The following is a 16889-nucleotide window of genomic DNA, read 5'->3' as shown; positions in this document are numbered from 1 at the left end:
AAGTTGTAAAATTGAGTGCACTGTGTGCTTTAAGCGATGGATATTGTTGTTTGTTTATGGTTGTTTTTATTATATTTAGCAAAAATGATGTACAAGCTGCTAAATTAAAATAGAAAAAAATATTTTTTTCATTCCTGGCATCATTGGTCAACTCCGTGAAACACCACGCACAAATTTCCGAAGGGCATTCTTCAAAAACACTAAGAAGAAGGAGAAGCTCGATTGTCAAGTCCCGTCCCGGGCTTTTGTGATTGTTGCATGTTCAAACTCTATAATCAACAGCTAAAATAATGTTTTTCGGAATAATAAAACCAAAAGATGGTATAATGACATGTTTTAATTGTAACTTACAAGACGAGGCTACAAAGTATGCGTTTGAAACATAAAACCTGTAAATTTTGCTTTCTATGAGTCACAATATTCAGTAAAGTTTTACTCGAAAACTGTTTTCCCGATCGGTTTGGTGTCTTCAGCAATATTGCAGATAATAAATAAGACTAGAGTCGGTGTATAATGAGTCACGCCAAGAGAAAAACAGTTGAACTCGCATCACGGCTTCCGAAGGATTCCCTTTCTTTTCACTTGGCAACAGAGGACTTCTACATCAACTTTAAATGACTTCTAGCGAGAACCAAAAATAACGGCTGTAGTGAATCATAATATCAGTGATTTTGTCAAATTATCTTATCAAAAAATAGAAGAAATTCTCATTACTGATCAAAACCAAACGTATCCCATGACCATTTAATGCTCGCTGCGTGTTTATGATGATTTCTTTAATTTTATTTTATATTTCATTGCAATACTTTTCGTAGACCTTTCATAGCATCGTAATGTTTATTTACTTTGCACGATAGGTAGCCGATTTGACAGTTAAATAGGTAGACTTGGCTTCACTCTTGGCGTGACTCATTATACACCGACTCTAAATAAGACTATTTGAAATAAAAAAAAAAAACACGCTAAAAAAATTAACCAACTTTTTTTTAATTTCAAATAAAATCTTTAAAACAATTTTTCTCAAAAAATTAATTTATGTATTTTTTTATTAGTTGATATGTTTTAGGGGACGAAAAATGACATCTATTGCACTTTAAGTCAAGATGAAGAAATGATGGACAAATAAATTATGATTTTTAAAAAAATCAAGTTTTTTCAAAAATATCCAAAACTTGGTCCAATCACTGTTTAGACTTTAATTAATGAAAGTACACCAAATTTACAATATATATTTTTTTTTTAATTCTTTATTAAAGAGATTTTTAGCCTTAGGCTAGTTCATCTCTAAAAATTTACAATAAAAAAGCACCTGAGTAAAATGTTGCTAAGTCGCACCGTATGCCCTTGTCAGCAAGAGCAAGACTCTGCCGGAACTAATGTTAAAAATACTTGATTCTGTCATCAAAATTGTTAACTATATCAAATCTGGAGCACTGAACACTCGTTTATTCAAAGAACTCTACAAGCAAATTAATTCAGATCACATAGTTCTTCTTTTCTACACTGTTGTGCGCTGCTTGTTCAAATGGCAATGAAGGACGAAATCAAAATGTTCTTGGAAGTTCAAGGGAAAAATGATTTCATTGCTAATTTTAGTGTTCGTTTGTTCAATAATTTGTTGGGTATCAAAATTCGCTGGATTTGAAACTACTGGGCCTGGAAACTTTTTTTTTTTTTTTAATACTTTATTCATCTCAGAGGGCTAGCAAACCCATCTAATTCACTTCCAAGACGATCTTCAAGCACTCAAATCCCGAAAGGTTAGTATTGGAAATGTTGCCATGTTCCATAGACTCTGAAGTACGACTGACAAAAGAGCGAACGAGCTAAACTATGATCTTTAATCAGAAATGATTGCTCATTTTTACTCACTGCATCGTAACTAGATTTGAGATCCACACTAGATTGGCTGTTGTTTGTTGATATGCTAGTTGATCAAATTAATGGTTTTTATTCATCTCAGCGTAATTTATACAAGGTACTTTCCACGGGGCCGCGGAACACCCAATTGTTCACAAAGGGGGCCGAGGAGCTGAAAATGTTGGGAACTACTGCTTTATACCAACCCGCCATTCAGAGTTCAATTCAGTGATGTGTCAAAACCCAGTTGTTTTTTTTTTTTTTTTTTATCATAAAAGTAATTTCTGCTCAGTTTAGCAACCACAAGTTCGCAACTCTATTTCAAATTTAACATTTGAAATTCCTAACAATTCTCAATCTACAGCGGATAAAGTGGGGATTGTAGCAAAAAAGTCACGGAACTTAACTCTTGTATATGAAACTAGCGAGCTCAGTCATACTTTTAATTAATATTTTATGGTTAAGAAAAATTCCCTGATTTTCCAGGTCCAAAAATGAATTCCGTGATTTTCTAGGTTTTTCCAGTTAGTCGTCACTCTGATATGTGACGCTCGACTCGAATCACATAATCGGTTAAGTTTGATGTTTACAATAACACCTCCATTCAGCTACCGTCTCCAAGAGCCTTAAAAGTCATAGAGATGGTAACAGCAGTGTTCTAGTTATTCCCTATCTGTCATTGAGGAAAATCTTAATGGAATAATTTAAAATTAGCAATAACCGTTCTATCAATCTGTAATCTTTATTATCACATTAATACACATATATGTTTGCTTATAACAGTCAATACTATAATCTTAAAAGAATATCATCTGATGGTTGGAGCTAAAGTCCGCTCCTAATTGTCGGTGGTGTTTCATAAACAATCGCTCTAATACAAGTAGTACAAAACGCTAGTCATATTGTAGAAATGTGTGTAAATACAAATGTATTATTTATAAATAAACATTACCCAAGTAACAATTTGGATTTTATGAGGGTTCTGTAAGCAATAATTTAGACTTGTAGAATGCTTTAAATCCTCAGTAAAACTTGAAATGTTTCTTGAGTAATAAACAAATGAATTAAATATTCTTACTTAAATGATTAAATAATCTTTAGTGCTATTAAACAATATACGAATACCTGCAATGAAAGTGAATTTTTTTCCTAGCAAAATAAAATATTTCTACGCAGTTCAGTCAGTGGTCTTTTTACTTCGAAACCATACGAATAATAATAGCTTAAAGTAAATAAGTAGTTAAAGCAATAAGTCAGCTACAGACAGGCATCAAATTCTACTGTTTCAGTTTGGCTCTACGAAAGCTACTGCCGCAGATAGGTACCTATGACACTCAATTCCTGAAAATTTGTTCCATTCTAATGTACAAACACACACACACACACACACAAACACACAGGCAAAGCCGAAAGGCTTATTGGGAAAGCTGGGTAGTTTTAGATTCGGGCGATGTAGACCAGAGGGCCGCCGCCGAACGAAGACACTTTTCGGGTAGATTTTTCGACTGGTACCACAGGATCAGATTCAGCACGATGGACCAGGTGCGAAGAGGCGTGATGATAAATGCCAACGTACCGTAGGCATTCCAGAAGATGAGAGCCAGCAGCAGTTCGACCAGCATAATCAACAGGAAGGGAAGATTGTGCCAGGTGGCAGCCAGAAAGCTAAGCTTCTTTTCCGCACTCGCCGGGCCGCTGTACAATCTGTGGAATAAAGAAGAATCGGCGTTAGATTTGAACTTGTTCAAATTTAATAATTGATGGGAAGACCTTTTGTGAGCATTGCTTGCATAGATGACGATCAGCGGAAATTGGCAGAACAACAGCTGGAAGAATCCGTAGAAGTATGTTAGCGTTCCCGGAAGAAAAGTACCGTTGACGAAAATGCCCCACACGAAAACTATTCCGACGTGCCCATCGATAACTTCGCCGAACGACCATGGTCCACAGGTCACAAAGAGACAGTAGGCGATTAATGGAAATACCAAACGATCGACCGTCGAAAGAATCCACATCTTTCGGATCAAACCTCGAAAGCAGTACCTTCGAATGCGGGGTCGAGCGACGGTACCATCTGGAAAACAAAATAACGCACGATAGACTGCTTCTCATGGGAAACTTGATTTGAAAAATACTCACTTCTAACGAGCATATGCCATATCCGGAAAACACACAGCGGCAGCAGGCAGATGATCAACGCGAGACTAAAGAAAGCTTGGAATATTTTGTTCGTGTCGTACATGAGCACAAACCGTGCCAGGGTACTGAATTTCCGCCTCGATCCATCCAAGGTGAATTCCTGCTCCACCACCCGATATCGGCCATCCTCATCACGTATGAATACCGATATCTTATGCAATCCTCGAGCATACCTTTCCGGCGTCCATGGCACAACGAACAGCTCTCGGCTAACCTTAGTACAATCGATCCATTCGCCTTGATCCACCTTAACCTGGCACTCGGTAATTTTTGCCGGCGAAAATACCAACATTCGAATGTGACTTGACTCAAACTGGATGCGAGGATCCTCCTTTCCCGGTATGTTGAAAAGGACATTCTTTGGATTTGTTATCAACACTACAGGCCACTGGTTGTGCTGCAGGTCTGTGAATGAAAACTGGCCATGGTCGAACGCAGCCAATCGGTACATTCGATTTTTCATCCAGTCACCCAGTTCCAGTTCTAGGAAACCCTCGTTCTGCATCGTATACATTTGAGGAACTGCTCCGCCCAGCTTATGAAAGTGTCCACATAGGTACGCATATCCTTCCTGATACTTGCCAATCAGATTGCGGATTCCGCTCGTTCCCAACCCGGGCGTCAAAATACACGACGTTGGATAGTGACCGAACCAAACCGTATAGTTCGTTTCCATCGCACGGGATTTCTCGGCCAAATTCATAATATGTTGCGTTTCGTTCATGGACAGCATTCCAACGAAATTGAATGGTCTCTTCGGGCCCGGGTCCAAACAGGCATCTACCGCAATAAAGCTATACCGTTCGCCATCCTTCGTCACCTGATGCATATAGGATCGAGCGTGTTTCTTTCCTTGAGCAGAATAGTTCGTGAATAGATCCTGTTTGGTTTGCAAAGCGGGAACGTTGAAATTATCGTGATTACCTCGGATATCAAGCCAGCTAGTTTTATTCAGCACGTTTGTATCTCGCAACACATCCCGATACCAACGCCATTCCTGCTCGTGCTGTTTGGACCCTAGGAAGTTGGCTGTTTTCGCATCCGTTAGATCCCCTGAAGCTAGCACAACGGAGGGTCGAATGATGTCCACCGTACGGTTGCAAAAATCGATCAAATGGGACACACGAGTTGGATCCAAGTACAAACTAATGTGTATGTCGGAAATCTGAAACGAAATCAAATTATGACTACTTGTAGCTTTTCCACAAACTCCCTCACCCGGGCTCTCACCTGCAAGAACCACATCACATGTCGTGGACTGTCGTCGAGCTTTAATTGCTTTTCGATGTTCCACCGCTCCTCTCCTTTACTGTAAGCCGCATTCAGCCGCTTGTTCAGTTTGCTATCGATCCCAACCAAGTTGGCCACATTTGCCACGAATATCGAGAATATCACGATGAATGCGATCAGTGCAATCGCTGCAGTTGTAAAACGCATTTTCTTTGTTGTTTCGCACCTCTTCAGCCCGACTGGCCTTGGCGCAGATGAGCTCTTAAAAAGCTTAGTAACTGTTTGTTTTTCACGCTCTGCTTGGTGAAAATTGCTTATCCAAACATTCCTTACATAATTTTCACTTGTTATTCGCACAGAGAAAACGTAGAAATTCACTATCAACCCTGTAATCCTGGACAAGGTTTACGATTGTTACTAGCTCCGAACAGTGTTATTCGATTGCAAATTACGACAAGATAGCAAAATTTTCTTTTTTATCGCACTGATAACGATGATGAAAAAAAATGGAACTGCCCGGTTAATACAAACAGATACGAAGAGCCGAGCGATACACACAGTCGACACACTGCACAGCTGTTGGTGGAGGGTGTGCGATGTGTCAAAATTAATTTATTAAACAAAATTTGTTTACTCTTTTTTACTGTCGTTGGCTAGAATTTGCCTCACTTTTGTTTAGAAGCCATAGGGTGACTAGTCTTGGCACAGTTTGATAAAAAAAATAATGTTTTGTAGTTTGCATTTCTGACTGGACATCCTCAAAAATCGCTAATAAAAGCACGCTTTTACGTGGTACCGTCTTGGTGTATTCTGCCCACTTAATATTCCTTATGGATCAAGGAAAAAGTGCGCCGAAGACACGATTTAACGTTAATTTTTGAGTTAGCTATCACACTTACTTCAACTGCCCGCATAAACGCGAACCATAAATTGACCTTACCTAAAATGGTTAAAAATTGTTTATAATCCCTGCTAAACTTTAACTGAAATGGTTATGGAACTTTACATGAACGTTTAATGATAAAGTTTCAACCTTATGTATTATGGTTTTTTGGAACTGGACCTTACAAATAATGGGTTGTTAAGAACCATTACCGTTCCAAATTCTTGTTTTCTCCATACATTTTCGGAAAGAGAACTATATTAGAACCTTTTAAATTATGGTTCGAGAACTTTAATGGTAATGGTTATGGTAGTCAGTAAGGTCCACGAATGGTTTTGTAACATCGATCAACTTTATGTGGAATATATCGCGAATTGGTTGCCTGTAATTTACTGATTACCAATTCACGATATATTCCACGTAAAGTTGAGCGATAATACAAACCCATTAATGGACCTTACTGACTACCATAACCATTACCATTAATGTTCTCAAATCATAAGTAAAAACGTTCTTATATAGTTCTCTTTCTGAAAATGTATGGAGAAAACAAGAATTTGGAATGGTAATGGTTCTTAACAACCCATTATTTGTAAGGTCCAGTTCCAAAAAACCATAATACATAAGGTTGAAACTTTATCATTAAACGTTCATGTAAAGTTCCATAACCATTTCAGTTAAAGTTTAGCAGGGATTATAAACAATTTTTAACCATTTTAGGTAAGGTCAATTTATGGTTCGCGTTTATGCGGGTGGACTGCCCCAATAATGCAAAAAAAAAGTTGGATAAAATTTAATTCACATTGGTTGTAACTAAAACTGGTGTTTATGGTGTTTTCTCGATATGGTGATTTTGGAATTCCACCCTTTTCAAATGTTGATCTAGATTTGTCCAGTTTGGTGAGGAATGCGCAGTACATTTCCATAATTTTTTACGAAGTTGAACGGATGAGTGTCGTTCCCCTCGATTCTAAACAACAAAATATGTTCACCCCTGTTGACCATTCTGACGTTTATAACACACACACTTGCGTAATCCCATTTTCAAGTGCAAGTTTGTTACAATGACGTTTATATAAGGTCTGGGCCAAAGGGCTTATTGGTGTTAGTGAAATGTGCAAATGGTTAGTGGTGTTCGTATTATATTGCAATGTTTATCTTTTTACACGAAACAGCTGTTGGCAGTCAATGACATTTATATAAGGTCTGGGCCAACAGGCAGCTTGCTGGTGTTAGAAGTAAAAATGTTGTAAACATTGCTGAACATCTGCGAACAGATAGATATACGTCACTGCCAACATACTGAGAACAGATAGATATACGTCACTGCCAACAGCTGTTTCGTGTAAAAAGATAAACATTGCAATATAATACGAACACCACTAACCATTTGCACATTTCACTAACACCAATAAGCCCTTATATAAACGTCATTGGTTGGCAGTGACGTATATCTATCTGTTCTCAGTATGTTGGCAGTGACGTATATCTATCTGTTCGCAGATGTTCAGCAATGTTTACAACATTTTTGCTTCTAACACCAGCAAGCTGCCTGTTGGCCCAGACCTTATATAAATGTCATTGTATATAAACCGCATAACATCTCTGTCACATTTTGACTGTTTGTTTTGTAACAAATTAGAAAAATCCTAGCGCAATTTTGCACCGAACTTTATTCCATCAGCTTCAAAAAATAACGGTTTTCAAGTTGTTTAACAATAATAATGAGCAAACTTTCCAAATCTAATTACCGGAAGTGCTTTCTCCGCAACGTTGAAATCCCTCTGGCTAGAAGTAAGGCAAAAGTTCTTAAACCAACACAAATCACTACCGCAGCAGCGACCTCCAGGGCTCCAACACAGAACAGAATTTCCACCGGCAAAGCCACTGATTCGAACAAATTCAAACAACCAGAACTACACAGTGCTTTGAATGTCCGGAAGGAGATAGAAAAGGTCAAGTCCACGCACACGAAAGCTCCGACGAGCATAGGTGAACTTACTCCTAAGAGCAAAAAGTTTGTCCGCGATCAGGTAAAGTGGTATCCGATGATTAATTTTGAGAGAACACAACAAATAACCGAAACTGTGCATCTAACACCTTTCCAGATTAGCAAAAAACTTAACTTTCAACACGACGAGAATGTCTTCAAAGGATTGGTCCCGGTGAATGTGAACGATTCGGTGCTGATTCCTACCGGCCGGAAACCTCTCAGCAGTCGATACATTGCGAAGGAAAAGCGCGACCCGGAACCGGAACTGGGCGACTTTTTGCGCCCGATTACCAAGTGCAACGTGCCGTTCGAACCGTACTTGCCACCGGAACCAGCGCCACGGCGACCAAACTTCAACAACTTTGATAACATAATTGATGTGTTCGGCAAGATTGACGTGGGAGCGTGAGACGAATGAGCGGTTAGAATGGTGACAACAATACTGAACTGATATGGTAATCTTCAATTTCTTGATCCTCGTGGGTACAATAAAATTTTCATCTACTGATTTTAATAATAATAAATCATGACAGGCTTGAGCTTAGTTGTTTTAGTGATTGTATGACATTCCCCAGAATGTACCATTCCCCAGAACGGACTATTCCCAAGAAAAGCATGCCATGTATTAGATTGACTATTTTTGTTTATTATAGTCACTCCTGGAATCTTCTTTCGCGTATATAAAAAGAATAGAAAAACTTCTTAATGGATCAAGGCGTTTTCCTTTCTTTGAAAATATAAGAAAAGGAAATAATTAATTCTTTGGATAAACGATGAAGATGGGAATATTCCCTTCTTTTAATATATGAAAGAGAACATGATTAATTCGTTAAATATATGATAAAGAAGGGAATATTCTGTTCTTTGAAAATTTAAGAAAAGGAAATCATTAATTCTTTGGATATACGATGAAGGATGAAATACTCCCTACTTTAAATATGTAAATAAAATGAAAAAGAAGGGAATATTCCCTTCTTTTAAAATATAACAAAAAGAAGGAATTTATTATTTGGATATACGATAAAGAAGGGAATATTCCCTTCTTTGAATATATAGAAGAGAACATCATTAATTCGTCAAATATATGATAAAGAAGGGAATATCCCCTTCTTTGAAAATATAAGAAAAGGAAATAATTAATTCTTTGGATAAACGATAAAGAAAGGAATATTCCCTACTTTAAATATGTAAATAATATGAAAAAGAAGGGAATATTCCCTTCTTTTAAAATATAACAAAAAGAAGGAATTAATTATTTGGATATACGATAAAGAAGGGAATATTCCCTTCTTTGAATATATAGAAGAGAACATCATTAATTCGTTAAATATATGATAAAGAAGGAAATATTCTGTTCTTTGAAAATTTAAGAAAAGGAAATCATTAATTCTTTGGATATACGATAAAGGATGGAATACTCCCTACTTTAAATATGTAAATAATATGAAAAAGAAGGGAATATTCCCTTCTTTTAAAATATAACAAAAAGAAGGAATTAATTATTTGGATATACGATAAAGAAGGGAATATTCCCTTCTTTGAATATATAGAAGAGAACATCATTAATTCGTCAAATATATGATAAAGAAGGGAATATCCCCTTCTTTGAAAATATAAGAAAAGGAAATAATTAATTCTTTGGATAAACGATAAAGAAAGGAATATTCCCTTCTTTTAATATATAAGGAAAATATATAATCAATAGGTCGTATGAATAAAAGCGTTTACTTTACTTTCCCCGTAAGAAAAGCATGGGAAAGTAAAGTATACATACTCTTTTTATTCATACGGCTTATTAGCTTTTCGCAAGAGATTCGGGGTAATGACTATTTGGGATAATAATGAGTGGAATAATTTTATAAATTAGTTCAACCGGTAGTTGCACCGATTTTATAATCCATCGCGAGAAATTCTTCAACTCAAGTCGAACAATTCTTCGATAAGGTTTAACAGTTTCCGGCTGGTTGAATTGGATTGCATAATAGACCCTTTGACTTATTAAATGATGAACGAAGTGCACGAAAACTTGAAGGTTGTCATTTTATAAAGAGCTAAAAAATGGTTTGGAATTGATAAATACATAGTTCCATAAAAGTAAACATAGTGTCACAGACAAACAGACACAACACATTGAATATTTCTCACTGTAAAACATAGTCGCTAAAACATTACCGCCATCTGTTGAGTACACTGTGGTGGGTAGTACGCTGAATAGATGGCGTTAGTGTGTAAAAGTCAAACGCAAGGGAACTGACTATGCGCGCCACAGGCGGCGGTACTACCAACTACGATACTTTTAAATTTACCGTTAAATGCTTGTTCGATGAAGAAATTGCGAGTGTTATGTCTGTTTGTCTGTGATAGTGTATTATCAATAGTAGAAAAAAAGAAAAGTGAAAATTACTAATTTCATCATCTTTTCTGGGGAATGGTACATTCTGGGGAATGCTTTTCTGGGGAATGGTACATTCTGGGGATTTTTTTCTGGGTAATGGTTCATTCTGGGGATTTTTTCTCTGGGAAATGGTGCATTCTGGGGAATAGCATTCTGGGAAATGGCATTCTGGGGATCAAGCTGAAAATCTCTCCTTTTTTTTTGCTTTATTTCCGAATGCAACGAAGGGATGGTAGCGATGACCATCGGATCTCAACCAGGCTAAAATTGTTGCAGAATCCACCCACAGGAAACGCTGTTTGATAGGAAGGCTTAAAGGTGTACATTTATGTTGTGGACCAGCCGTATGATTATCATCGCTGCTGCAGATCTAATCGAGGTATTGAAAGTGGCTTCAATGGTGCGACTTTCGTTTTTGCAGCAACGGAGTACCCATATCTACTATGCGAAGATAGGCGACACATGAATACGCTGCATCACTGGCTCCACTGAAAAAACATCTTGGTACTTCTACCCTTCTACGGCTTCCAACTGCTGCATACCATTGCTCTCGAACTGCTTCTCCGATGTATATATATATATCACAGACAAACAGACGTAACTCTTCATTGTGTATCTTCGTTCACGCATTTAACAGTAGATTTGAATATTATCAGTTCCGCGAACTACTCGCCGCAGCGCTAGCATCAGATCGCTTTGAAGTTCCTATACATTCTATAGAACTTTTATGCAATGTTGTTTGTGAGTTAGCGAGCAAGCTTGTTTTCCGCGAGAAGCCCGAGAGATGTCGTTACTGAGGTCCTACGTTTTGATATACTATGTTATCAATAAAAACTTTTTCAAAGAGTTACGTCTGTTTGTCTGTGTATATATAATTATGCACTGAGGCAAAAGTACTTAAGAATTCCATAAGAATGACTAATGACTTTACGACAAAAGGATCTGTTATGAAAATCATAAGTTTATCTTATGACTTCGGATGGGAATTTGTTCATCATACCACTTAAGATTTTCATAAGTTGTCTTATGAAAATCATATTCATGTGTAATGAATAACATTCGTATTTACTTGTGAAAATCATAATGCGTAGTTATGAATATCATTATTAACTTGCTATAATATTCATAAGTATGTTATATGAATTATTTTTTAATAGAAATTTAAATATCAGAAGCTTATATGTTGCTCGAAATTTATCCAACCGTCACTTATTTTAAGGATGGACAAAGCTCGATCAACTTATGTTTTCTTGCTGTAAAATATTCAATCATTTGCTACGGCTTAAATGTTCTTTTATTGAAATATAATTAATTAACAACATTGGTTTATTTATAATACTAAACTTAATAATATTCTCTACATCTAGTTAAAATCATTATTAATCCTGAAATAATAATGGTTTTTCACTTCATGAATAGAAAATGGAGATCCAATCACTGCATTAATACTAATAATACACATTGAATCACATTTTTCTACTGCTTCATAAGCTAATAAATGATCATCATATGCTCCTTTTTCCCAATTTCTGCACATTGCATATATTGTTTCTCTATGTTTCACAAACTCTTCTATTTCTAACAATTTGATCGATGCGTTTTCCGATATTGTTATAAATTGACCTATTTTAAATTGTGAACCTTTGAATTGGATCGAATGTGCAAAAAAAACTTTTTCTTTCACATTGAAAGGGCATTCGTTCGCGATTTTCGAACAGTATGGTCTCGATTGTAGGGTGTTAACATTAAATTCACCTTCAACTTCCAAATCCGTGACTAAATTGCAAGCAAGATTTAATACATAAAGTATATGCAATGTTCAATCGTGATGAAGTGACATGCGCATATTCTTTAAAGACCTGATGCTTAGCTTCGCTTCTGAAGCACATCATTCGCTCAACCGGTCAACTTTTTTTTATTATGTTTGGGTAATGAACGAGAAAATGTTGCTTGGGTTTAAGAGTGTCTTCAAAGAGCATCTGATACAAATAATGATGAGATTGTATCAAGTTTTTCAATTCTTTTAAATCATATTCTGTAAATGTGTTATGAAGAATTAAATCTACAGTCTTGATCAAAACTTTACAAAACGTCCACAAAGGATCGTCGTGTGGAACATACGGGCCAACAATGAATGTAAAATTCTTACAGAATGCTTTCATTTCTGATGCCGTCATTCTACCAGTTATATTTTTACCCTTAGTCTTTTTTGTATATACTTCTTCGAAATCTGGCATTCGACTTAAGCTCACATCAGCTGATGTTCTACTAATGAAATTTAGTCTTGTGTTTAAAGTCGTCCTACTAAAAAATCTTTTTTCGTACACAAAATAATGGAGGGCTGAAAGTAAACCGTATTTGCATACTCCATTACTATACAGATCATGCATCGCATCTACGCTAGGATTATTGATTACGTGAAAAGATGCTAGCTGATTAAACGCAGAATATCCAGCAATTCTTGTCTCCGAGTGTTTACCAATCTCTACATCCTGTTCATAATTTATGGTGTTTCGCAAACATTCTTCACACTCCATGGTATCTTTTTGTAAATCTGTTCTATGCCTGCGACAGAAACGACAGTAATAATTTGCGTTAAACCCGGTTGACATTTGTAACAGTGTGTGAACTCCAAGGTTATCTCCTTGAAATAAGCATAGTATGAAACGGACTTTAATCAGATGCGAATTCAGGTTGAAAAATATTCCCTCATTTTGCAGTTTTTTGAACGGTTCTAATGCTTTCTCTACTTGTTTGTTCACGCCTGATTGTGTTATGGTAACTTTTCTGATAAATCCTGCAACCAGAATGTTACAAAGCTTCGATCTAAACGCATCAGGAAGGGTCGGAAAACTGTAATAGATTCCACATACGGAATCTATATTGTTGTGGGAGCTTAATGGGTCATTGACCTCAAATTCATCAGCATAAAGCCAGATTGGTAAAATATAGTTTTCCTCATCTTGAACATACCTTGCTTTGATTTGCTCCCACACAGTTCCATTTACAAAGTGTGTGATCTTGTCAGCTTTTTCCAAATTAGCAGCCCTAATAAAAAATAACCATAAACGAACGATAACCCAAATCATTGAACTATTCCACAAATGGTTTGGATGATACCCAGAACACGTCGTTAAGCAAATTAACCATACAATTTTTATTAGGGAGTATTCTGCAAAGTCTTCTCAAGGATTTCAACTGTTTTGAAAAAAGATTGGACTTGAAATTCTATTGGATTTAATACCAAACAAGATGTTCTGCCATTCTCATTAGTTGACACTTTTGCCTCATTTTGTTCTAAAACGAATGTCTTTGGACCTTCATATAACTTCAAATCATTTAAGTGCGCAAAAAACTTGTAATCAGTGTCAATAAAATGAAAGGCGGTCTTGATTTGTGTTAGGTATTTATCTAATTCATATTTAGTTTGTGTACTAAGAGAGTCAACCTTAACAGCTTCAATTTTCTCCACCGATCGTGTACAAAATTCTTCTGTTGCTTTCTGAATGTGTCTTACGTCTTGTCTTGTAAAGTTATTTCTCCGATGCATATCCAATGTGAACTGTACTGCTGATTGCTGTATGGATTTCAAATTTTTGTCTAATGCAACATCATGTTCTACAACTTTTTCTTTCTCTAGTCTAATTAATTTTGTAGGTACATCTATTTGAAATTGTGGTTCCTGAACCATTTGTTCTGCTGAATCATGAATAAGCTTGCTGAAATCATGTTTTTTAATGTGTTTCTTAAAACTAGATAACTGAGTGAAAACTTGGATGCAGTCAATGAAAGGACACTTGAAGTGATTATCCGAGGGTAGTCTGTGAACTTTCTCTACGTGATGCAAGAAATCAGCAGTTGTGTCGAATTTCGTGTTGCATGCTGGAACATAACATGGGATGATCATTGTGGCTGATTTCGTAAGTAATCCACTAGCTTGTTAACAGCTAAGTATCCTCCTTGCAAAGGCTCTGAATTATAGACAAATTTCTCTATAAATATCCAAACCAACTTGGACAACCGAGAAACAGGCAGACCAAATACAATGTGTAGTTTCAACAACACGTCGATCCCCTTCGTGATTGTGGGAAGCTGATATTCAATTGCTTTATACACCACAAAGCAAACTCCACAGGCTGTTTCTAAAGCTTCTCCAATGACAATCAATTTCGGCACTACAGGTATCTTCTGCTTGTCATAGATTTCCAGAGTTTCCTTTAGTTTGATGCGGCCTAATTCTATGTTGCTGGCCAACAGAAAGGTATCCGATTGCGCAACTGTTACGGTAGGCTTGAACCCCTTGGATGCTTTGACAGGAACGAGAACTGTACTTAGCACGTGAAGAAGCTGTAGTAGGTGAACATCTATAAATAAATAATTAAATACATAAATAATATTACTATACAAAAGTCATTAATGCGTGCTAAAACTTGTCAAGTGGAGTACTCATCAGAAGTGTCTTATGTCGTTTTCGTTTTTGCTACAATACACCGGTGTAGTGTAAGCAGCAATAAGCGCGAGTCATTGACAACTCAACATAATTTGTTTGTTAACAAAGGTGAGACCGATAGCTACACCCTGAATTTTGTCGGTGTACGGCGATGTAACACCGGTGTTACTACACCGCAAAAACGAAAACGACAGTAGTCGACATTTTTTTATCGATATTTCAATATATCTGTAATCAAAACTATTGTAATCTAAATCGATTAGTTTAAAATTATCATACATACAATTTCCATTTTGACATTTTCTTACCTGTCGAAAATGTCGGGTTTCGTAATCCTTCAATGAGGCGCTTTGTCGAAGAGTCTTTGCCATGTTTGCTGGCATAACGTGCTATAGGTTCGAAAAGTGTTTCCCACTTCCGGGAGTGATCTGTAGGTTTTCCCAAACTGAGCTTCCGGAAGTCGATGTCAAGCTGCAAGACAATATTATTGGGTTATTAAATGTAATACTGAGAATAATTAAATAATTGTTTACCAGTTGGAACCCAAACTTTTCTCGCAGCTGTGGGTAATCGTCAATCAACTTCTGAGCCCGACTGTATTGTTTTAAATATCGCTTCCTGGCGTGATAACTAACTTCCCACAAAGCAATAACAGTTGTCCAGGGAGCAGTGTTTACGGTGAGCCACTGTACTGCTGCTTCCACTTCTGCTGATAGCTCTTGCGACTCGATGTCTCCTTCGGCAATTGGGGCGAAGTGCTCTTTGTCTCGTTTAGCTCTTTGACGCTCAGATTGTTTAATATAGTTGATCCTGCTAAAAACTTTTCCTCCAGGATTGGATCTATCAGCTTTCGGTAGGTAGTATGTATCCTTAAATAATGAAAGATGCAAATGATGCCAGATTATCCAAAATTCTAATTTCTATAATAAAATGATTTGTTTTTCCGTCAATTTTTTACTTGTAGGGTGTACAAGTACAACCCTTAGCGTTGATGTTTGACTGTCAATAATAAACGGAAGAATTGTCTAAAAATAAAATCACCATTCACTGAAAACATTATCATTTAATCGTGTCATATTCTCACTAAGTTTTACCTTTGATTCTTTGGGAAAAACGCGAATAATGACTTCACTAAGGTCGTTTATTGACTCTGCAGTGGTTTTTCGTCCCAAAGATAAATGGAATCGGGCAACCGTGTCGACGACTAGCTTTTGACCCGCGTTAGAAAGCTTGTGCGTTGTCGCTTCTTTCAACACTTGTTTTCCATAATCTGTTTTTACCAAAAGAGCTCGGAGATGGTTTGGCGACAGAAAAGGAGGTGATTCGCTGTTCGCTGATGTCAAAAATTCTTCTCTTTCCTAGAAGCAGTAAAGAAGTAGATTTTTAGAACTTAGTCAAATATATTATAAAATAACTTACGTTGTTTTGTTCCACGTTTCTGTTCGCAGGAAAATGCTCTGCTACTTCTGGCTCTAAAACCTCGACGGTACGTACAGCTGGAGGAAGCTTTTTATTTGATGTAGGCTCACTGAGAGTACTTCGAAGTGAAAATAATCCTCTTTTCTCGAGTTTTTCTGTAGATAATTTTTCTGCACTTTCCGCTACCAAATTTGACTCTTCAGTGGTAATTCCAAACTTAAATACAGCTGCGTTCGTGATTGTCGTCTGCTTTCCGGTTGCTGAACTCGAGGCTGCTGGTAGAACAAACTCACTCGAATCATCAATTTCGTTAACTGGTTTGTTTACATGGCTGAAATCTTCATCAGCGGATGGATAACTTTCTTGAATTTCCTCTTTAAACACTCGGAGATCCTGTGAAAATGAAAAAAAAAAAACAAAATGGGGTAAAACACGAGGAAATAATAAGAAACAAGAACTT

General features: G+C 36.7%; 3 protein-coding genes across 4 annotated transcripts in view; 1 reads left to right on the top strand and 2 right to left on the bottom strand.

Annotated features, from left to right (window-relative positions):
• The window catches only part of LOC135701500 (transmembrane protein 62-like), a 71293-nt gene extending 65457 nt beyond the window's left edge, over window positions 1-5836 (bottom strand). Inside the window, exons 1-4 of one of the 2 annotated variants that reach the window (XM_065222313.1) lie at window positions 5290-5835; window positions 4000-5224; window positions 3631-3934; window positions 2623-3564 (exon numbers count right to left, since the gene is read on the bottom strand). In XM_065222313.1, the coding sequence (XP_065078385.1) occupies window positions 3276-3564; window positions 3631-3934; window positions 4000-5224; window positions 5290-5496 (2025 nt within the window). In that variant the 5' untranslated portion in view covers window positions 5497-5835 and the 3' untranslated portion in view covers window positions 2623-3275. Of the gene's footprint in view, window positions 1-2622; window positions 3565-3630; window positions 3935-3999; window positions 5225-5289 lie in introns of those variants that run through there. The other variant, XM_065222314.1, reaches the window with a different exon arrangement.
• A 1983-nt stretch (window positions 5837-7819) lies between these two features.
• Window positions 7820-8618, top strand: Rcd4 (Reduction in Cnn dots 4). Its single transcript, XM_065222295.1, has 2 exons — window positions 7820-8205; window positions 8281-8618. The coding sequence occupies exons 1-2, from the start codon at window positions 7897-7899 to the stop codon at window positions 8572-8574; spliced, it is 603 nt and encodes a 200-aa protein (XP_065078367.1). The 5' UTR covers window positions 7820-7896; the 3' UTR covers window positions 8575-8618.
• Window positions 8619-14223: 5605 nt separating this feature from the next.
• LOC135701518 (uncharacterized) lies at window positions 14224-16067 on the bottom strand. The gene is made up of 4 exons (XM_065222335.1): window positions 16059-16067; window positions 15544-15930; window positions 15319-15481; window positions 14224-14924 (listed from the first exon to the last, which is right to left on the bottom strand). Exons 1-4 carry the CDS (start codon window positions 16065-16067, stop codon window positions 14464-14466), a joined length of 1020 nt encoding a protein of 339 aa, XP_065078407.1. The 3' UTR covers window positions 14224-14463.
• Between the last annotated feature and the right edge of the window lie 822 nt (window positions 16068-16889).

This window comes from Ochlerotatus camptorhynchus, unplaced genomic scaffold (genome assembly GCF_037179485.1).
Source record: "Ochlerotatus camptorhynchus isolate MF236.1 unplaced genomic scaffold, CSIRO-AGI_Acam_v1.1 ptg000165l, whole genome shotgun sequence".
NCBI lineage: Eukaryota > Metazoa > Arthropoda > Insecta > Diptera > Culicidae > Ochlerotatus > Ochlerotatus camptorhynchus.
This window is presented reverse-complemented; position numbering and strand designations above follow the sequence as displayed.